We start from the raw sequence: 22451 nt of genomic DNA on the forward strand, positions 1-22451 counted from the left end.
ACTTTTAAAAATACATTCCTTACTTTAAAAGAGCTATTTTTTTTAAAATGCAATACTTCTAAAATGAACTTATCTCTAAAGTGAGCAAATAACTATCTATCCAACTGCTCTTCAATATCAAATAATATTACAATGCACTTTAAATTAAATTAATAATAACTATAGCATCACTTGTTCAAGAGATAAATTCACGAGTACCTTTTTCCATCTACCACTTTTTAAGATGAAGCCAACCACGAAGTCATCCTTGAACATTTGTGTTGGTCTTCTTCTGGCACTGGCACGGCTTATGCGAAGACATTTTGGTCATCTGTATGAATAGCACTAAAACATTCATAGCTGGCTGTGAAAACAACAAATCAAAGCATCCTTAACTAGAGAAAAAACTGAAGTCATCATATTTCCAAAACTTGGGCTCTGACGCCAGCACATTTACATCTTTAAATTAATTTATGAAACCCAACTACATACAGATAATACTGTGCAGTACATACAAAAAACTCCAGCACAGGCATTCACAGTCAGACAAGAAATAGCAGGAGTTGATCCCACGTAGCTGACACAGAATACGCGGTACAACTTATATCTCGCAATGCACTCATGCAACCTTCAACACAAGCGGCCCTTGACAATTAAAGGCAACACGTGTAACAACAGCCCTATAAGGGGAAAAAAAAAAAACCCTTCACTGAGCTCAAAGACCAAGCAAATGGAGGATACACTCTCTCAACATACTGTACAACATAAAAGCAGGAGCAGAACTATTCTCATATTTGGATAGATGTCATGACAAGCCGCCTTAGATCAAGCAATTCTATCCAGAGACCTTTCCAATTCTTGAAGTAACACTTCCAGAGCTGGAAGCAGTCATCAAATTTCCATTAGCAGACATGTAGAAATAGTTGTAGTTAATTCTGGTGACCAAATCAGCCAAATGAGGGAAGTGCCCCACATTTAGTTTGAAAGATAAGACCTGAAAAGCCAGGATAAGAATTGCATGATTAAGAACTAACATATACACCATTCAACCTTTTTCTTTCCTCGCAGCAGGTGGAGGGGAAAGGGAAGGATACGACCAAATTACTCTGGTTGTGTTAAAATCTCAGCATTAAATTTCACTTACTAAGAACATGCAATCTTAAATGCAAACGTAATTATTAGCAATAGGCGTTATGCAAATTGGTAAAATGCTATCACAATAATATTGGGAGAATAATTCTTCAGTGCCAACTGATGCCAACATATTCCATTTTGGTACGTATCCTTTTTCTTTTTTCAAAATTTCCATTAATAACCACTTTCCACAACAAAAATATCACTATTTTGTAAAAAATATTGAAACAGCAAAAATATTAATCGCTCCTCACCAAAACATTTTATCGTGGTTAAGTTGTAAGGAGAGGTTAGTCGAAGGCAATTTAGAAAAAGAATAAGTTGCATGTCAAATCAAGCATTCAACTATAATTCCCCGATAATATTTTTCCCATAAGTAATTCCTCTAGTGAACATCTACATTTCATAAAGACATGAACTTCTACTGTCAACCAGTGCAGATTTGACAGAGTAAAATCAATTAAATAAATTCAAACTTTGATACTTTTTGTATTATGCACTGCTAATTTGAGGGTATATAACAATAACAATTCAAGCCTTTTTCCACCAGATGGGTTGGCTACATGAATCAGACAATACCATTGTGTTTCTGTCAAAAAATAATTCATCATATAGGCCAATCAGATCTAAATATTTTTTAGTGGTTTCACTCAGTTTTTCTTGGTCATTCTCTACCTCTAATTATTGTGCTATTTTGTATCTGATCAAATCTCCTAAGTGGGGCTTCTATTGGTCCAAATCCTTTTCCTCTAATTTGAGGGCACCTTAATTATAAACTCAACATGCCTTAGTTTTACAGAGCACTTTATAGATTATAATATCATTGTTAGTTTGTGGCACTCAATAGCAAGCATACAATCCATGTGAGTATTTCTTTGTAAAGTCACATATATCTGTAAACCCCCCCCCCCCCCCCCAAAAAAAAAAAAAAAAAAAAAAAAAACAAGCCCAGTTTTTCTATTTCATACGTATATAAACAACTGTTGAGGAAAAAGATGCTGCAAGTGTATTTTAGTAATAGCATAAAATATCCATTATTTTCATCAAGACCAAGAAGTAAAACTAGCAGTCACAAAGTAAAAGCATAGTTAGTATAAATTCTGTAGAAGAATACCCGAAGTAAGAAAGCAATGCAATCATCAAACTGTTTCTCAATCCGGTCCACTTCCATCTCACACCTGGCCTTGATTGCAGAAACAGCTCCACCGCTACTTAATGTCTGCTGTATGGTATAAAAGTCTAAAGCTAAGCCAAGGATGCTGTTAATGCGGCTGGCAATCAGCGCTCCCTGAATGCAACAAAGAATACTGAAACTACTCAAGCTTTGCCCCATTATAATTTGTAAATACAACAGTCAAAATATGATACAGGGAGAACACAAGCACCCAATTAAGAGATACAATAAATCACCAGCTTATCAGGAACCACAAAGCACTGCCGCTGAATTGATAACATGTAAGCCTCATGAACTTCAATGACTTCATCCAGAGATTTGGCAGCAGTCATACCTTCACAAAGTTCACGCCATGCACTGTGGTATACCTGCATAGAAATTGTAGTGACAGGTAAAATGCTCAGGTTCCGTTAACAAATGTAGAACCGTATAAGCATGAGTGTATGACTAATGGGAAGATTCCGTTGTGTGATTAGTGATTACAATAAAAGGAACTAGAAGGCATTGAAAGAAATTGCAACTAGCCATTCTATTGGTAGGTTCCCTATTGTAATTATATTCCCCCCATTTTTCCTTCCAAAATCTAGCACAAAGGCTAGTAATATCAGCCCCCACTATTATGTGTGTTTATGCCGGATCCTGACTTCAATGCTAATTAACCACGTCCCATGTATTTTGTGAGCTTTGCAAGTAAATCTTCTCCTGGAGCAATTATTTTTGTAATTAACTAAATGCAGGTACATACCCGATCCATCACATATTGGTGAAAAGCATCCACAAAATGGAGGAGTTTCTGCTCCAGTAACCAATGATGCTTTCTGTTGTTTGTTGCAGATCCCCTGCCCTGCAAAGGGTGATTGCAGTTTTAAACCTTACAGTAAGTGTCCAGAATTCAGTAAAATATAATACTAGATTGTCAAGTTATTTCATGAAAGATTTAGCTGAGGGAGCACATGCTCCAACGAAGATAGATGAGGAGTAATTTATGGAAGCACCTTCCACATCCATCTCCGCACTTTATCTAATACAAATTTTGCACGCTTGACCTTCAACAAGAACCGCATCACCTAAAATATTTTTATTTTATTTTTAAAAAAAGGATCAGAATAAGGTAAGCAAAAAAAACCAACCGGGTGGCAGGAAGAAATATCATAATCTGGATGATGAAAAGAACTAGAAGGCTAAGAAAAATAGAGAGAGTATCCCAAAGACAAGCCAGATACCTGGTTGTACTTCTTAATTGCCTCTGTATTTGCAATGAGTTCAAGAGGCCAAGGGACCTGCCAATTCCAAATTTCCAATTTACCCGTATTCATAAATTTTTAAGGAAACCAATACTCTTAATAAACAGGAATCAGTTAGAAAGGCAGAATAAATTGACTAAAGAATGACCTTATACGTGAATTTAAGCATATCAAGGCCATTAATTCCAAAGCTATTGACATGACTTTTACGAGGGGTACTCAAAACAACACCAGTTGTGCTAGCATCCTCATCACTGTCAACAAGATTTTTGGTTATTGAAACTACCAACGAATCTGGAGCACTTAACAGCATACAATCAGCAGAGTTTCTGATTGATTCCTGTAATTAATATGCATAGATAGATTATGAATAGAAAATAGCATAATAAACAAAGGCATAGAAAGATGCTAAATTTATTAAATAAACCCATGAAACCATAGAATCTGTCAGTATAATAAGGCTAATCTCTTTATATTACATGAATACATGATGACAATCATTTATACACTTCCACTTTGCCAAACCAGTACAGAAGGTCGTATCCACTATTTAACATCTCCACCATCCTTTTCAAAGCATTTACCTTAAGGGGGTGTTTAGTAGAAGGATTCCCGGGAATTTGAAGGTGGTAATCTTATTTACCCACATTTGGTACGAGATTTTTAAAAAATTTCCGGGAATCTGATTTTTCCGGAATTTTATTTTGTGTGTAAAATTTTCTAAAAATACCATCCAAGAATACCACCCAGGGGGTGGTATTCTAAGATTCCCATAGTAAGGGAAAATTTAACACAACCAAATATAGGATCAAGAAAATTAACACAATATTCCCGAGAATATTTTGACCTACCAAACAACTTTTTGGTAACATTCCTAGAAAATTCATTTTGTCACCATCTGGAAATCGTGATTCCCGGGTAAAAAAAAAAAATTTATCCTCTACCAAACGCCCCCTTATTATTAGAGTTTTGTGAGACGGGACCTCATGTCCCATCACTATCCCATACATTTCATGTCTAAATAATACCAATAACAAAATGGACTATAAAAACTCCAGGAGAACAAAACATTATAAATGGAAATGGTTTACTGTGGTTCAATACTTGCATGCTAGGTGGAATTTGAATCTAAAAATGACAGCAATGTAGTAAATTCCAGACCAGTAGATAACGTGTACGCACAGTTCGAAAAGAGAGAGATTAAGACCAGAACATTATATGAAAAGAACCACTAACATGCTCAACAGAGCTACGAATTTAAAAATGACAACTCAAAATCATGTCACAGAAAGAAAGAACAAAATTGTGAAAATCAAAGAATCATACCATGCTGTGCCCAATGATACTTATCCTTGTCATGAAATAATATTTCTATAGGAGAGTCAGACATGCACAGGGAACAGGTATTGCCATTCAACAGTCCCATATCCTATGAAGTTAGCCACACGTAGATGGGATGCTGAGGTCCTTTCTAGTTGCTTTAAACACTAAATTTTTACTTTCCAGATGGAATTAGCAAAAAGAACTTATGACCTTTCTATCTTTATCAAGCATTTAAATGATAACCCATTCCTTTAATTCTCAAACCTTGAAATAATTTTAAATATACTTTAACATAAGAAATTAGAACTTAGAAGCAACTTCCTTGTCCAACTTGAACAATAAATTGCAGCAGATGTTAGATGAACTCAAAATAGAATAGAACCAAAAAGTATACCAAAACAAATAGCACAAATAACAGTTTAACAAAATCAAGTAATCTACCTGTAATATTGTGTTTAATTCAAAATCATCATCCCATGTTTCACCCTTATCCAATTTATTGAAAATCACAGTCAAAAAGTGTTGTAGCAAATCACCTGTACAAGACAAAATATCAAAAAAGAAGACAAAGAAACCAAAATGACTCCTACCCAACATAAAGTGATAAAAAAAATATTAAAGCATGATATACTATATAAAAAACAGTAAAAAACAATTCACAATTTCATATAATAAGCAAATACCTGAACCTAGCAAGTATATAGCACGCAACACTGCAAGCTCATCCATCAACCTCCATTCGTTCATCAACTTTAACAACATATTCACTCCAATATAATCCACCTGTTTTAATCAAAATGAATTAATTAAATATTATCATAGCGTGAAATCCTGGATTTGTAAGATGTTTTAATTTGATTCACCTGTTTCTGAATGTAGACGGTCAGACAGTACTGCATAATAACCAGAGGAAGTGGAGTAGTTCTAAGATGAACATTCTGCATCCAGCGAAGAACTCTTGAAGGAAGAGTGCTGTTTCTCTGGAAAGGCAAGAGCTCTGACACAGGAAGATCATCCTGTTTCAAATTAAATATTTGTTTAACACACCTAAGTACTGAAACCTACATCTAAATCTGCTCAAGTCACCAAGTAGAAATACCTGAAACAAAGGCAAAACGGTGGGAAAAGGAAACAACATTTCTAACAGCTTTCTCTCATCCAGTGAGCAAAGGTATTCAGATTCACCAAACTGAAAACCAAAAGTATAGTTTGTTCCTTCACTATCAGAAAATGCTGCACTTTCACCACCAAATATAGCCTTTCTTAAACCCCCATCGTTCAAAGAAGGCAAGCAGAATTTTTGAGATAAATTTAATGTTTTCAAGGCATCCCCATTCTTTCCAAGCGTTGTTTGACATACAGTAATAACTGGATTCTCTATGCATGATCTCAAGGGAAGCAGTTCGTCTTCAACAACTCTAGTCACTCTCAGGTCTCTAGTGTAATTATTTATGTCTTCATATTTTAGCTTCAAATCAGCTGATCCTTTCTTAAATAATGTATCAATCAAGAATTTATACCAGATCTTCTCAGAGTATGGCGGTGCAATTAAATTTTCATTATTGTCATTCTCTGTTTTTTCCTTCTTTACATAAGATTCAAAGGAAGAAACAGATACAGATTCGTACCAGTCATCTTGCCAAAAGTACTTACAAACATGGTCACCGTGACCAATAAGTCCAGCTAGGGATATGGAAAAAACTTCCGACAGTGCTAGCCCAGCCATTCTCTGAGAAGGATACAAACCATAATTTAAATGGTTGGTGTTTCCAATCTCACAATTACTTCCTTTGCTACATACTGCTAAGGAATTAGGGACATGGCGCATCAGCTGCAAAGATTTTCCAGCGGAAATTATTGACTTAGCTAAATCCTTGATAAAAAATGGACAAGCTGAACGGTCTCTAATGCCCTTCTCTTTTCCTTTAATTGTACTAGACAAAGAGATGGAATCCCTCCTGCCAATTTCCTTGTCATTTGAGGCTGGCACAGGATCACCGACATAATTTGCGGAAGAGAACTCAGCATCTAACTTATTACGCTGTAGCATTCTTAATAAATAACTCTTCTCCCAGAACTCAGCCTCATCAACTGAGACTTCTTTATTAGCAAAAAAGAACATCTGAAAAGAGAGATGACATGATCAATACAACATTTTGGTGTTTAGAAAAGCTTATAATCAAAACGCTACAGAGAGCTTTTGGCTGAAAAGCGTTTTATGTGTAAAGATCAAGTAAAACCAAATATGTTCTTGAACAGTATATCTCACAAACACCACAAACAATATATATTGCAGCATCAATATAACCTACTTAAATCTCAAAGTAATTTTAGGCCACATATATTGGAAAGTATGTATGGAAATGATTCCCTTAAGTGAGTGTCATGCAAAACAAATCCAACATAAACACTTGAAGAATGCAACAGGAGGGCATAAAGACAAACTTCAGCAATTTTTTGCACCAAAGGAAAACTTGAAGAGAGTATTTCTTAGTTAGACAACATAACTATATGACACTCTTTAGCACAAGATAGAGAAAGAACTTCTTCCCCCTCCACGAATTGAGAGATTCAATAACCATTACCTCATCGGAAGGATCATCAAGATTTCCTTCAAAAAGCCAAGAATCAAGACCCTCAATATATGGCAATAGGCTTCCAACATACATATAAAGCACCATCTGATAAGCTTCCTCCTGTGATCAGGATAGTTTCCAAAGTTTGACAGCATGAACCAAGAAAAAAATGTTTAAAAAATACATAATGTGCTGCATGGAAAATAGTCACGACCTCACCACCTTGTACAAGACACATTTCATCAAGCTTCTTATGAAGATAGTCAAGCACGTGAACAGCCAGTTCTGCAGCTGGTACAGATGCACCAAACTCAAAATACACTGCAGGGATGGCCTCATGGACTACTCGCAATAGCAACTCAGCACCTGAGCAAAGACTAAAGTCAACAAATGACCATCAGATACTGTCACAAACTCAAAATCCCCGAAATTTATTAAATTTGGAGAGATATGACCCGAGCAATTTGGGAATATCCAAATGTAAACCGACCTTCCTAAAATTAAACTCTAACGAGGCAAAAGATGAAAACCAGCTAGCATACATACAAAACTTTAAAACTTTAAATGGTAAGAACCTTGATAAAGAATTTGACAATCCTAACAAGGTTGCAGTGGTCATGCCATCTGCATTGCTCGTGGACATTTCCTCCTTCAAGGCAATATTCCGTAACCGCTGCTTGACAATAAGTTAGCTTGATTTCAAAAAGAGAGGGAAAATTCGATAGAGAATAGCATATATATATATATACATATGAGGCAGTATCCTTTGACACCAGTGTCAAATTTCAAATTTGACACCTCATCTGATAACTGTTAGATCAAAAAAAGATCAATGGTGTAACATGCTTGCAAATCAGAGTCGTTGATCTTTTTTGATCTAAAGGCTATCAGATGAGGTGTCAAATTTAAAATTTGACACTGGTGTCAAAAGATCCTACCTCTCTATATATATATATATATATATATATATATATATATATATATATATATATATATATATAAAGTTGGATCCTATCACTATCAGCATCATAAACAAACCTTAAGCCACGCCGAAGCAGAGCACGCAAAGGCCTTCAAAGTTGGAGGAGGTTTTGCGACAGCAGTTTCAATTTTATTGACTGTAATCTCTACCAATTGGAGACACGTCGCTGCATGGATGAATTGATTCAGAAGGGAGTGGAGACTTTTCTGTGACAAATGACTCACGTATACTCCGTTCTTCGCACGAAAAATGTATCCACTGCTATCCCAACAGAATAGGGTACTGGAAAACCCTTGCAGCATTCGTAAAACACCTCGCACCTTTCACCAAATTAACAAGTGCATTCAGATAAGCACTAATAAATTACCACATTGAGTAAAGGATAATGCAAATTAGCGGAATTAAGTGTCGAATCGGTGATGGAATTAAGAGAGAGAGAAGCATACGAGTTCAAGTTCATTTGTTCGCAATGACGATAAGGGCGTTGCAAAATGAATTTCATTAGCCAATGGAGCGTAGATTCTGTTGATTAAGCTTCGGGAAACTCGTGCTTCGGCCCCCATTTTGTTCGGCTGAATCTGTAGAGAACGCTCATGGAGAAGAATGAGGAAAGTAAAGTGACACTGTGGAGATCGGAATATTGCTTTGAAATGTTAATGGCGGAGGCAATACTCAAATGGGCCTCCCATAGAGAAGACAAGTATTAATTGGGCTTGGCATGGGCCGTTATAGAGTTAATTTTTACCTATTTGGTTATAAATTTTTTAGAGGAAGATTATATGAATTATTTTCGTTTATAATTCCTTACAATAATAATTTATGGGTTTGGTGTTTATCATTTTAAATGACATAAGTTATGTCATTTTAGGAGAGAGATAAACACAGAAAAATGGAAATCATGGGAGAGAGAAAGTGAATGGCTTTTTTTAATTTAAAATTTAAATTTTCTGTGTCTGTATCTCTCTTAAAATGACATAACTTTCTGTCATTTAAAATGACAAACACTTTTCCCATAATTTATATATCTCAAAGAAATATTTTTTACGATGAAAGTACATAGATTTAAAATTAGAACTTATAAATTATACTCTGGTAACATTTTTTTTTAATGCAAAAAAAAAAAACTCTTTTAATAGGGAAATGCTTTTTAATCAAACAAATGATGATATCATCATGAAAACTGTGTACTGTTGCAATAAAATTAAATTTTATTTGGTTCCACATAATCATGTTTCTCATTCATTTTTGTTTGGAAATTATTGAGTCTTATGAAGACAATTGGGTAACAGAAACGAAAATATAAAATTAGTAAAAATTTGTTTATATTTTATTACGGAAGAATAAGAGAGGGTGGGTGGTTATCTTTTTGTTACAAATTTAAGTTCGATTGAATTGAGAGTTTGACGTTTGTTTTTTTTTTTTTTTTGATAACAGATGTTTATGTTTGTTGTTTTAAAAGATATATAATTATGTCTTTTTAAGAGAAAGAAAGAGATACACAATGAAAAATAGTGGAGAAAGTGGATAGTTTTTTATTTATTTAATTTCAAATAAAAAATATTAGTGAGAGTTTGGAAGGGAAGAGGAGAGAAGGAATTCAAGGGAAATGAAGGGAAGAGAAATGAAGGGGAAAAAAAACCTAAAAAATATATAAACTTTATTCTCCCTTGTTTAAGAGTAAAAAAAAATTCAAATTGAAAAAACTTTAATTTTAAGAACAAGAAAGGTTTTGAAGAGTTTTGTGAAAATCCTCAAATGTTTACTCTCATTTTTTTAAACTCACAAACAAGAAAAATAATTAATAAAATTTTTCCCTTCCTTTCCTTTCCATTCCTTACCCTCCTAAAACTAACTCTCAAGACAAACAATTTTTCCTTCAATTGATTACAAGAGGCATGAGTAATTTATTTTCTTAAATAACATTTCTCACTTGTTTATAGATATCAATGTCCAAGCTGTCACTAAAAAATATATAAATTTTATTCTCCTAACATCCTCTCAAGTCTCAATTATTTAGAAGCAAAAAAACTAAAGTAAAAAAGCATTTAATACATTTTTTAACTAATTTAAAAATATTTGGATAATTCATTGAAAAAATTAGAATTTTTTTTTGGAATCAGATTTTTTTCTTCTAATTTTCTATTTTTTGTTTAACATGTGGCACTGGAAATTCAAAAAGGCATTTGCACCTTTCAAACCCTAAAGTCTAATATGTACATGAGTCAAAGATGAAGGGTTGGAGGGAGGATAGAAGTTGCATTTTATTCTTAAAATATAAAAAAGAATAATGGATATGCCTAAAATATATATAATCAATTAAATTTACATGTAATTTTCTAGCGTGTGAATAAGGTTCAACTAACCTAGCCTTGTTATGTACATACATAATAACTGCAAGTAAACGTGAAATTATCACTTTTACAGGGTTGATATGTTTCTTCAACATCATGAATGAATGACTAGCTTCTAAATCCCTGCAATGATAATTATCCAATATCCGGTTCAAGTACCCGAGCTTCAGAACAAATCCATGCCTCAGTTCCTCTCCTGCTGTAGCAACCCCACCCAAGATTCCAAGTCCAACTCTCACTGTGGATGAAGAAAACTAATATTCCAGGAAGCTTAGTTTATAATTTTCATATAATTGTCAAAATTGCTTGCAATATGCTTGGGTTTGCTAGGATTATATAGTAATTCAGTATAATGGATTGCAAAAGCTGAAGAAAACTAACCTAATATCTCTATTCCCGATTCTGATATCTCACTCCTTGCAACTGTTTTTCTTCTTCCTCTCTGCATTCTTTCTCTAATTTCCTCCTGCGACAACCCTTTTCAATACTGAAGCCTGACGGAGGAAGGAGGAAGAAACTTGCGAGAAAGAAGAGAGAGAACTCAAGAGAAAGAAGAAAACAGGGGAAAGCAGATTGCAAGGGGGGGAGAGAAATCAGAATAGGGAATAAAGAGAAATTTGGTTAATCTTCTTCTGCTTGCCTATTCCATTAGACAGAGCTACTAACTACATAATCCTAACAACCCAAGTGTGTTACAAACAATGTCGGCAATTATCATAAAATTATCAAGTGAATGGAGAATATCAGGCTTCACCCACGGTGAGAGTCCATCTTGGGCTTGGAATCTTGGGTGGGGTTGCTACACCCGCCGTATCCTTCTAACATTTGAGCAAAATCTCAGCTGATGGCATGCTTCAAATCAAAGGTTCCTGATAGTTTCATAACTGTGAAGGGTATGTTGCTGGAATTGGTAAGCCACGCAATTGAGGGTACTAGATTTCAAGGGAGATTGAGGACTGTTAGCTTCTGTCAGGGAGCAAGGAGAGCCACGTGAAGATGTAATATGATTAGATTCCTCAGTATCATATTTTTTGGAAGTGTCACTGTCAAAAATAAAACAACAAAAAGAATTATGTCAGTCAGGTAGCCAGAAGCATATTAGAAAATTTAACATTCATACTAACAGCAAATAGTGACGAAAATATTACCCAATTAAATTATGAAATTTATTAAAAATCCGTGCACGGATGGAGGCTGGCACTACACCACGGCTATTTTTTGAGCTTCGTCCGGGACTATTTCTACGTGAATCATCCTACAAAGCACAGACAATCGGACAGCATTATCAGCTAGTCAAATCTTCCAATCAGGGTAGCCCAACTCTATAAACCCAAAACAATTGCTGGTTTATAATTCATGATGATTTATCTCCTTCGACCATGTCAATACAATAGTCCACTATCAAGGAGTTCAAGTATAATTAGCACTTACTCTTGGCCCGGGATCTCCCCTGGGATATCCTTGTGAATGAGCTAAAACATCTTGATCATGCAAATTTTGTACAAAGGCATGTGTGAGAAGCATCGCTGCTGATGGTCGATCCGCAGGATTCCTTCTAAAACACTGCTGAAGGAAATCCTGTCCCTCTGAAGATAAAGTTTCTGGTATATCTGGGGATTTGTGCAGTACCTTGAACATGGCTTGAGGCTAGTACACAGAATAGAACTAGGTCATTCAATTAACAAGAAAACACTAGCATACCATTCCAATACCACTTCTAAAGGATGCAAGGATATTCAAATGCCTTGCTTAGACATAGTGAAAGTGCAATAAAGCCAACATGTATTAATATAGAAAACAAGTCAAGACCAGTAAACGGTTGAATATAAGAGGGGGAAAAATCCTTGCAGAATGTGATGCATAGCAGCTCTTTCCAGTTATTTTTCCAACGAGAATTATTACTTAAAGCCATGCCAAAACAAGGGAAAAAGGAGAAATGCTACAGAGAGGATATCTGTTTTGCATACTTGCCCTGCCACCGAGCACAGGTGGAGGGATTATTGATCTTATATTGAACCAAGTAACCAACCAACTAATATGTGCAATCCTTGACAATAATGAGTTAACAAGCATAATAAGCTGCTCACCCCTTCAAACTCGCTCCAAGGAGGTTTTCCTGTCAGCATTTCGATGATGGTGCACCCTAAGCTCCATATATCAATGGCCAGGGCAATATTAGGATTAGATTCTTTCTTTATGGCAGCCTTCATGAGCTTCAATCAACAAATTAGAGTAAAAAAGGGGCATGTCAGTATTTATTACCCATCTAAAAACATGTGGATAATATGAGTAATAAAATACCTCCGGAGCCATCCAGTAAGGACTTCCCTTCAATGAAAGTTCATATGCTTTCTCTGTCAGCTGAAAGGAGCAGAATGTTCAAATAACAAGACCACCAGAAAAGGAAAAAATAAACAAAATAAACAAAACAAAACAAAAACGATTCTGGCTTCAATGATAATCTAATTATGACATCTATAGAGACAAACTTACCACTTAAAAGTGAGAAATTAGCTGGCAATCTATATATATCTATGCATAAAGCATAATCAAAATGAAAATTGAAGAACAGAACTTTAAAACTCACAATTTTTGACACCCCAAAATCTGCAAGCTTGACAATGCCTGATGCATCAACCAGCAAGTTTGCACCTTTGATATCCCTAAAGAACCATATAAAGCAATGGCAATCGGACTTCATTATCAAAAAAATCACTGTTGTTTTACCAGATCAAGCAAATTTCTTACTATCTTTTTATTTCTTTAGAAGCCAATATATAGTTCACATGAGATATAATAAATTATTATTCAGAGAAATAAAACGTGGTATTTTAGTTCCTTTCATCAAACATTGTTGTTACCTGTGAATAGTCTTGGTACTATGCAAGTATGCCAATCCAGAAAGAATATGGCGTGTAAAATTGCGAACCACAGATTCCGTCATAACTCCACAATGTTCGTGCATAAACTTATGAAGTGATCCAGGATGAACATATTCCATATATATGTACAATCGATCCCCAACCTTACAAAAAAGATGTTTGACAACTTCAATCTTATTTACAATCATAAAGATCCTTAAACTTTTCCTTAGACTGTATAAGTATACTTGGAAAAAGAACCAACAATTAACTCACTATTTCCCTGTCATAATACTGCACAATGTTGGGGTGGTGCAGTTTACTGAGAATTCCGATTTCCTGAAACAAGGGATAGTTCAGAATAACAGGCTAAACACCATCCATATCGGCAAATGTGTACAAACTACAATAGGTTAGAAAAGAAAGGCATCATTGCAATTGGGGAAAAAAGACAAAAATCTATTAAAAAGAAATATGAACTGTAGTTCAAAATTCTTCAGAAACTTTACTAACAGTGTAATTGACCACAATAATTTGGCTTCTATAGTTACAAAACAAATTTTAGCACTAAGGCTCATCTTCAAAACCTCTCCTTGTGTGAACTGTACCAACATTGTTATTGATTAAAAATTTTAGGCTTTGTGTAGAAAATCAGAATTCAAACATGTTTCCGTTTTTATTTCCTATTAATTAGGATTGATTATGATTGATTAGGATTGATTGTGATTGATTAGAATTGATTGTGATTAGGATTGATTATTCATCGCTTAGTCATCGCTTAGTCATTCTTAGCGATTCTTTCTTGTATAAATACTCACTCATGTAAATTATTCAATATCAATATACAAAAACTTCTTTTCAATATGGTATCAGAGTGGGTTCGTTCCTACCCTAATTCAAATCTGAAATAACCATCCAAACACTTCCATCACCGTCAAACACCTCCTAAACACCTCCTTGAATCTGTCCAACACAGAAACCTAGTCTACTGACCTCCGATCAAGAAAGTGAGGTGACCATTCGACTCAGAAGGATCCGACGAGTTGACCGCCGCTGGACCCATCGCCGTCAACCGCCGCACGCGCCGTCACACGCGCGGCCAGTCTCCGGCGCGTGAGCTCCACGCGCCGCCTTCCCAACGTCTTTTTCCGCTGCGACTTGCACAGACCTTCTCGCCGGCTTCTCCCCTTCCTGTTCCAGAGGTCAGATCAAAAATTTACAAAACTTGATTTTTCATCAACGGTCAACCCTTCTCTTTCTATTCATGGCTTCCTCAAAACACTCTTCCGCCTCCTCATCTGCCCCAAATTCTCAGTCCTCTGGAGACAACTTAGGTTTGCAGATCACCAATCACCAGTTGAACGGTAAGAATTTTCTGCAATGGTTTCAATCAGTTAAGTTGGTCATCCGGGCAAAGTGTAAGATGGGCTATCTCGAGGGAAGAATTAAGAAACCTACTGAGAATTCTCCTGATTATGACGATTGGGAGATTAATAATTCCTTGGTCATGGCTTGGCTGACTAATTCCATGGAACCACAGATTGGCCAAACCTATCTGTTCTTTGATACTGCCAAGGAAATTTGGGATGCTGTTCAACAGAATTACTCCGATCTGGAGAATACCTCTCAAGTTTTTGAACTGAGGAATAAGTTGAGAGACTTTCGTCAAAGGGGTATGACTGTTACTGAATATTTTACTGCACTAACGAATTTATGGCAGGAATTGGATCTTTATTATGCATCTGATCTTAAGGGATTGGAAGCTAATACCCAATTTAAAAAACACTTGGAGAAGGAAAGACTGTATGATTTCCTTGTCGGACTCAACCGAGATCTTGATGAGGTTCGTGGTCGAATATTGGGGCAGCGACCGTCATCTTCACTTGCTGACGCCTTTGCTGAAGTTCTTCGAGAAAAGGAGTCGCTTGATAAGTCTGATGATATGTCTACATTAACTGCCAACCGTACCATTGACCGTTCCTCCGGAGAATCAAAACGGGATGGTCGTCCATGGTGCACCCACTGCAATAAAATTGGTCATACCCGTGAGAAATGTTCGGAAATCCACGGGAAACCTGCAAATTGGAAGCCCAAAGGACAAAATAAAGGTCGTGCATATCAGGTCTCTACTGATGACAAGGTTGATGATGCATCCTCTGACTCTGATGGTGTCCTTCTTAGCAAGACTCAGTTTGAACAACTTCAGAGACTTTTGACTCAACCTCCTAAGGCCACTAGTCATGTGGTCCAGCAAGGTACAGCTTTCTATGTTGATAGTCAAAATCATTGGATCCTTGATTCTGGAGCCTCTGATCATATGACAGGTAATCTTGGCTTATTTTGTTCATACACTCCATATTCTGAACCTTCTCGGGTCAAGATCGCCGATGGCAGTTTTTCCCAGATTGCGGGACACGGAACCATTAAACTTTCTGAGCTGATTACTTTGACATCAGTTCTTTATGTTCCTTCTCTGACTTGTAATCTCATTTCCATTAGCAAGCTCACCTCTGAGTTGCATTGCTTTGCTAAATTCTTTCCACATGGTTGTGTTTTTCAGGAACAGGACTCAGAGAGGATGATTGGCAGTGCTAGAGAGGATGATGGACTTTACTACTTTGAGGAGGATGTGACTCATGAAGCTGTTTTCGTAAAAAAAAACTCTATGTTTCCTTTTGATTCATGTAATGATGTTATGCAGTGGCATCGTAGGCTAGGCCATCCAAATTTTATTTATCTTCAGAAGTTGTTGCCAAACTTATTTATTAATAAAAGTCCAAGTTTGTTTTCTTGTGATATTTGTCAACTTGCCAAGCATACTCATGCTCATTATCCTTCTAAAGTTCACCATGACTCTTCCCCATTTTCCTTAATTCATAGTGACATATGGGGTCCAGCCCGTGTTAAAAATATTTCAGGTACTTGATGGTTCATTACCTTCATTGATGACCATTCTCGAGTCTGTTGGGTGTATCTTCTAAAGGATAAGTCCGATGCTGCATCCGTGTTTAAAAAATTTCATGCCATGGTTCAAACCCAATTCCAAGTTGCTATACAAATTCTTCGTACAGATAATGGCAAAGGGTATTTTAACTCTATTCTTGGAGAATATCTTTCCCAACATGGCATCCTTCACCAAAGCTCGTGTCCTGACACACCCCAACAAAACGGAGTTGCGGAAAGAAAAAACCGACATCTCCTTGAAGTTGCTCGGGCTCTTATGTTTACCACGAGTGTTCCTAAATATCTTTGGGGAGAGGCAGTTCTCGTATCTGATAAATCGAATGTCATCTCGCATTCTGAAATTTCAGTCTCCTCTTTCTAGTCTTGTTCGTATCTTCCCTTCCTTCCGAGGTGTCTCCTCCTTACCTCTCAAGTTATTTGGTTGCGTTGTATTTGTCCATATTCCCTCCCATCAACGGTCTAAGCTTGATCCTAAGTCTCTTCAGTGTGTCTTTATTGGTTATTCTCCTACTCAACGTGGCTATAAATGTTATTCACCCTCTCTTCGTAAGGTCTTTGTCTCTATGGATGTCACTTTTTCTGAGAATGACCCTTTCTTCCCCTCGACTTCTCTTCAGGGGGAGTCTATAGGAGTAGATGAAGATCAGTCATGGGAACCTATTGATGCCACGGTATTACCTCTACTTTTGGAAACAGGGGGAGCTACAGAATCCTCACCATCAGGAGCCTCCTCAAAATGGGGACAAGTTTATAGCAAGCGAAAGCCTCCTCAAAGTGTGAATAACCCAGAGCCTCTACACTGCCAGGATTCTAAACCATGTTCTAGTTCCAGCACCCCAATACTTGAGTGTCATGGTGAAAATGATCTACACTTGCCCATTGCTCTCAGAAAAGGTACTCGATCTTGTACTACTCATCCTATTTTTAATCATATTTCATATGGAAAGTTGTCCCCAGGGTTTCGTGCTTTCAATACTATGTTGGATAGTACAAAGATACCGAGAAATATACATGAGGCTCTCAATGATCAAAAATGGAGGGATGCTGTCTTTGAAGAAATGAATGCTTTAGAAAGAAATGGAACTTGGGAGATAGTGACCCTACCCAAAGGAAAACAGGCAGTAGGATGCAAATGGGTGTTTACAATAAAATTCAATGCAGATAATAGCATCAACAGATACAAGGCAAGATTGGTTGCAAAGAGTTTTACTCAGACTCATGGGATAGATTATCATGAGACTTTTGCTCCGGTTGCTAAAGTCAATACCATCCGAGTTCTCTTATCTCTTGCTGCCAATCTAGATTGGCCTCTGCAACAGTTAGATGTGAAGAATGCATTCCTAAATGGTGACTTACATGAAGAAGTCTATATGGATCCTCCACCTGGTTTTGAAAAGGGAAATGGATCAGTGTGTAAACTAAAAAAGTCTCTATATGGATTGAAACAATCTCCCAGAGAATGGTTCGACAAATTCACACAAGCAGTCAAAAGAAGAGGCTTCATTCAAGCACAGACTAATCATACTCTCTTCCACAAACACTCTAAGGATGGTAAAATTGCTATTCTTATTGTATATGTAGATGATATAATTCTTACAGGTGATGATATTGAGGAATTGAACACCTTGAAGAAATTTCTAGCAGCTCAATTTGAACTCAAAGACCTTGGCACTCTCAAATATTTCCTTGGTATGGAAGTTGCTAGGAGCAAAACAGGCATCACTCTAACACAAAAGAAATATGTTCTAGATCTTTTGTTGGAAACAGGAATGTTAGGGTGTAAACCTGCTGAGACACCTGTGGAACCTAATACCAAGTTAGGTATTGAAGATGGGAATGAGGTGGATAAAGAACAATATCAGCGATTGGTTGGTAAACTAATCTACTTATCTCATACGCGTCCTGACATTGCCTTTGCGGTGAGTATGATTAGTCAATTCATGCACTCACCCAAGGAGAAGCATCTTAGTGCAGTCTATAGGGTGCTTAGATACCTTAAGAATACTCCAGGAAAAGGATTATTCTTTAAAAAGGGGTATAAAAGGACAATTGAAATCTACACTGATGCAGATTGGGCAGGCTCATCAGTAGACAGGAGATCTACCTCAGGCTATTGCACCTATGTGTGGGGAAATCTTGTTACTTGGAGAAGCAAAAAGCAAACAGTGGTTGCAAGAAGTAGTGCTGAAGCAGAATTTCGAGCTTTAGCTCATGGAGTTTGTGAAGGAATCTGGTTGAGAAGACTTCTTCAAGAGTTGAAGATTTCATATTCCCTACCAATAAAACTATATTGCGACAACAAGGCAGCTGTTAGCATTGCTCAAAATCCTGTGCATCATGATCGAACAAAGCACGTGGAAGTTGATTGTCACTTCATCAAAGAAAAATTAGATGATGGAAGTGTGCGTTTGATATATGTTCCAACCAAAGAGCAAACGACAGATATCCTTACCAAGGGCCTACACCGTCCAGCATTCGAAGACTTGATTGGCAGGTTGAGAATGATCAATATTTACCTCCCAACTTGAGAGGGAGTGTAGAAAATCAGACTTCAAACATGTTTCCGTTTTTACTTCCTATTAATTAGGATTGATTATGATTGATTGTGATTAGAATTGATTGTGATTAGGATTGATTAGTCATCGCTTAGTCATTCTTAGCGATTCTTTCTTGTATAAATACTCACTCATGTAAATTATTCAATATCAATATACAAAAACTTCTTTTCAATACTTTGTTTGATAATTGTTTTTAAAAACAGTTTTTTGATTTTCAGAACAAAAAATCCCGTTTGGTAAGACCTGTTCTGTAAAAAAAATAAAAAAATTTAAAACTGTAACTATTTTTTTGTTTTGTTTTTAGAATCAAATTTAGAGAACGTGTCTGGGTTGTTTTTGTTTTCTGTTTTGGTTTTTAACTTTCAAAACAAAAAAAAAAAAAACATAGAAAACACTTGTTTCCATAACTATTCTACAAAACAATTTTAAGAACAAAAAAATCAGAACACAATCAAACAGGCCCTTAGTTTCTGTATTAGCTAAAAATTAAATCTTTGAAGCATGTATTATAAAATCTGTGTTTATTTGAGTGTGTTTTCTAATTAATCATAATTCGTTTTACTTTATTAAACAAACCATGGGTTACTTGTTCTAGTCATCAGAACAATGAAATGGAAAACACAATATACTAACGAAGAAGAACCCATGACAGGAGTTGAAGAAGGAAACCAATTAAAGCCAATGACACGGTTATAGATACTAAGATGAAAAGAATATTCCTTTGGTGTTCCATGTAAACTTTCAAACTACTCCTGAGCAATTATAACATAAGCTCATGCATCCCATTCACATTAATATTAAACCCAACAGTTGTGATTTGGCTAAATCCAATGTCAATGGTAGGGAAATATTCAACCAATCAAATTATGTTATGAGGTTGACCAATGATTTGTGTGTGTGCGCGCAATTTACTATCAGCATAATAAAATTAAAACACTTGGGGGAAGAACCTGCTCTAATTGCTTTATGCTGTCAGCATATTTAGGATCATCAGGAAACAGGTCCACCTCTTTCATTGCACATGAGGCTCCAGTCTTTCTGTTAGACAAACAATAATGCACGCGAGTAACAATAGAAGAGGCAAACTTTAAAACAGATGACAGTCAATGAAAAGAAAAATGAACTGCATACAGGTTGGTTGCATGATAAACACTTCCAAATGATCCACGTCCAATAAGTTTTCCTTTCTGCCATGGACCTTTCATTGAAGGTGAATTTTCCGTTGTGTGATGCATGATACTTGATTGATGCTGTGTAGATGATTGTGCTGGCGGTGAAGCTCTAGGAGGAAGGGGCAACGGATGTGCATCAACATGGTTATTTTCAGGCCACACTCTGGAGGAAAATTTATGGTTATGAGATCCCTCTTGAATATTAGGATTGAGGTAAGGATTGTGGCTCCCCGGGCTACGAAGAGGAGACCGGTCAGGACTATGAACAGTTTTAGCTGGTAACACTCTCAAAATATCATTAAAATCTTGAGGAAAATTGATGGAAGGATCAAATAAATCTACATTGCTTAATCTACGTGGACTAGTCACAGGACTCGAGAATATGCTTGTTGGGGCACTCTTGGCAGCAAAACGCAAATTCGAGTTGGAAATATTTTCAGAGTCATTATCATGAGAGAGTTCTGTGGGATCTTTACATGAACTATTGCCTGCATTAACAACATCACAGATAAGGGTTAAAAGATCCCCTATATTTAATCCTTGAGGTGCAACAAAGAGTTTAGAACTCACCCGCCAAGACTCTTGCAGGCGGAATATTCACTCTCAAATCATTTTTTATATTTGCAGTTACAGGATCAAAAGATGATCTACCCAAATTGCTGGAAGATCTTAAACCTCTCACCGCTTCATGATCAACAGTTTTTCTGAGAGGGAGAAAATTACTACAAGCGATTCAATATCCGATAGAATAAAACTAATGGTTGTAGTACATGTATTTTTGCTGAACCAGGAGCTAGAAAATAAATATAAATTTAAAACAGAGATGATCCGAGTTAATTACAACTTAAGTTCCTTTTGTTTGAGGTATCATTTTTTTCTTCTTCAAATAATTATAAAGCTATAACCGCGTTGAAGACAAGATAGCATAAATAGAAATAAACATAGAAATTCAACAATAACCTAGAAAAAGGGAGGGCGGAATGTTCGAAGGAAGGAGATCCAGGATTGGGATGTTCGGGTCGACGGGTCAACGGGGATTCGGGAAGAGGAAGAGGTTGAGGAACAGCAGAGGAAGACCAGTGTTCAGAACCAGACTTGAAGAACGAGGGAAGAGGAGAAGCCGGTAAAGAAGACGAAGAATGCAAGGCACCGTCTTGGTCGCTCATGAATCGAAGCCTCCCTTGTCTCGTAAGCCTGCGCTGCTGAAGCGTAGTTGAAGGAGAAGAAGAAGAAGAAGACTGTTTGTTAGAAAGAGACATTTGAGAGGTTGTGCTGCCGTTCATAGCTGATTGTTAGAGACGTCGTCATGTGAGAGACAGAGTGGTGCTTTGATTTTGCTTTTTGCTCTTTCCCCTCTTTGCAATCAAAAAAGCAAGCACCCAGGGAAGGAAACACCTACGCTGTTTCTTTGATCTTGTTTACTTGTTAATTTTTCCAATTCAAATTGCACCATGTGTTGAATAACGATTATTTTTCATTTTCGTCGTCAACACCTCTGACTCTGCGTTAAATTAAAGCTTATTAAATTGAAATTGAAGAGAGCAACGCGAGTGAGTCTTGTCTCTTGACTTGAGGATTTGTGGTTCGAAACCCATATACCCAACCTAACTCTTGTAGCCATTAACCTTATCTCAATAGTTGATAGTTGACAGTTGACTGGGATGGTAAGTTTGTTGACAGAAACACCAACCCTTGGTTTTGCTTCACATTTTTTGTCTGATACAAATTTTTAGATTATAAAATACGTGCCGTGACCTACGGAGTTAGAACAAGTATGACGGTGTGGAAAAGGTAATAAATAAAGGGAAATATTAGTCTCGTTTTACACGGGGTAGTTTATCTCATTTTCTCTAACTTCAATTTTCGCACCTCATTTTTTTTTTTTCTTGTAATGGTGAGACCCACCTAGTTTCTCTCTACAACATAAGATACATATCTTATGTAAAAGGAGATTAATAAAATCTATAAATAAATTGTTCACGCAAGCAAAGACGCAAAACGGAATTACAAACAACACTTAACGGGAGGAAGGGAGTGAAGATGTTTGATTATATTTAGAGCTGTCAAAACGGGCCAGTCCGGCCCATTTAGCCCTAACCCAAGTGGGTTAGGGCCAAAAAGCCCGCAGGGGCA

General features: G+C 36.5%; 1 protein-coding gene and 1 pseudogene across 3 annotated transcripts; both read right to left on the reverse strand.

Annotated features, from left to right (window-relative positions):
- Positions 1 to 189: 189 nt before the first annotated feature.
- Positions 190 to 8975, reverse strand: LOC133289290 (uncharacterized). Of its 3 annotated transcripts, none has more exons than XM_061487194.1 (16): positions 8859 to 8975; positions 8469 to 8732; positions 8006 to 8103; positions 7645 to 7807; positions 7440 to 7550; positions 5954 to 6976; positions 5718 to 5870; positions 5538 to 5637; positions 5296 to 5390; positions 3680 to 3871; positions 3511 to 3567; positions 3283 to 3354; positions 3033 to 3131; positions 2524 to 2655; positions 2228 to 2401; positions 190 to 310 (listed from the first exon to the last, which is right to left on the reverse strand). In XM_061487194.1, exons 1-16 carry the CDS (start codon positions 8973 to 8975, stop codon positions 242 to 244), a joined length of 2919 nt encoding a protein of 972 aa, XP_061343178.1. In that variant the 3' UTR covers positions 190 to 241. The 3 variants fall into 3 exon arrangements, with proteins under 3 accessions (XP_061343178.1, XP_061343177.1, XP_061343179.1); XM_061487193.1 differs by lacking the exon at positions 190 to 310 and adding an exon at positions 322 to 973; XM_061487195.1 differs by lacking the exon at positions 190 to 310 and having other exon boundaries at positions 2270 to 2401; positions 2499 to 2655.
- A 1725-nt stretch (positions 8976 to 10700) lies between these two features.
- Positions 10701 to 21871, reverse strand: LOC133289291 (mitogen-activated protein kinase kinase kinase 5-like; annotated as a pseudogene).
- Positions 21872 to 22451: the final 580 nt, after the last annotated feature.

This window comes from Gastrolobium bilobum, unplaced genomic scaffold (genome assembly GCF_033153095.1).
Source record: "Gastrolobium bilobum isolate Gb01-03AN ecotype WA unplaced genomic scaffold, APGP_CSIRO_Gbil_v1 utg9887, whole genome shotgun sequence".
NCBI classification, from domain to species: Eukaryota; Viridiplantae; Streptophyta; class Magnoliopsida; order Fabales; family Fabaceae; genus Gastrolobium; species Gastrolobium bilobum.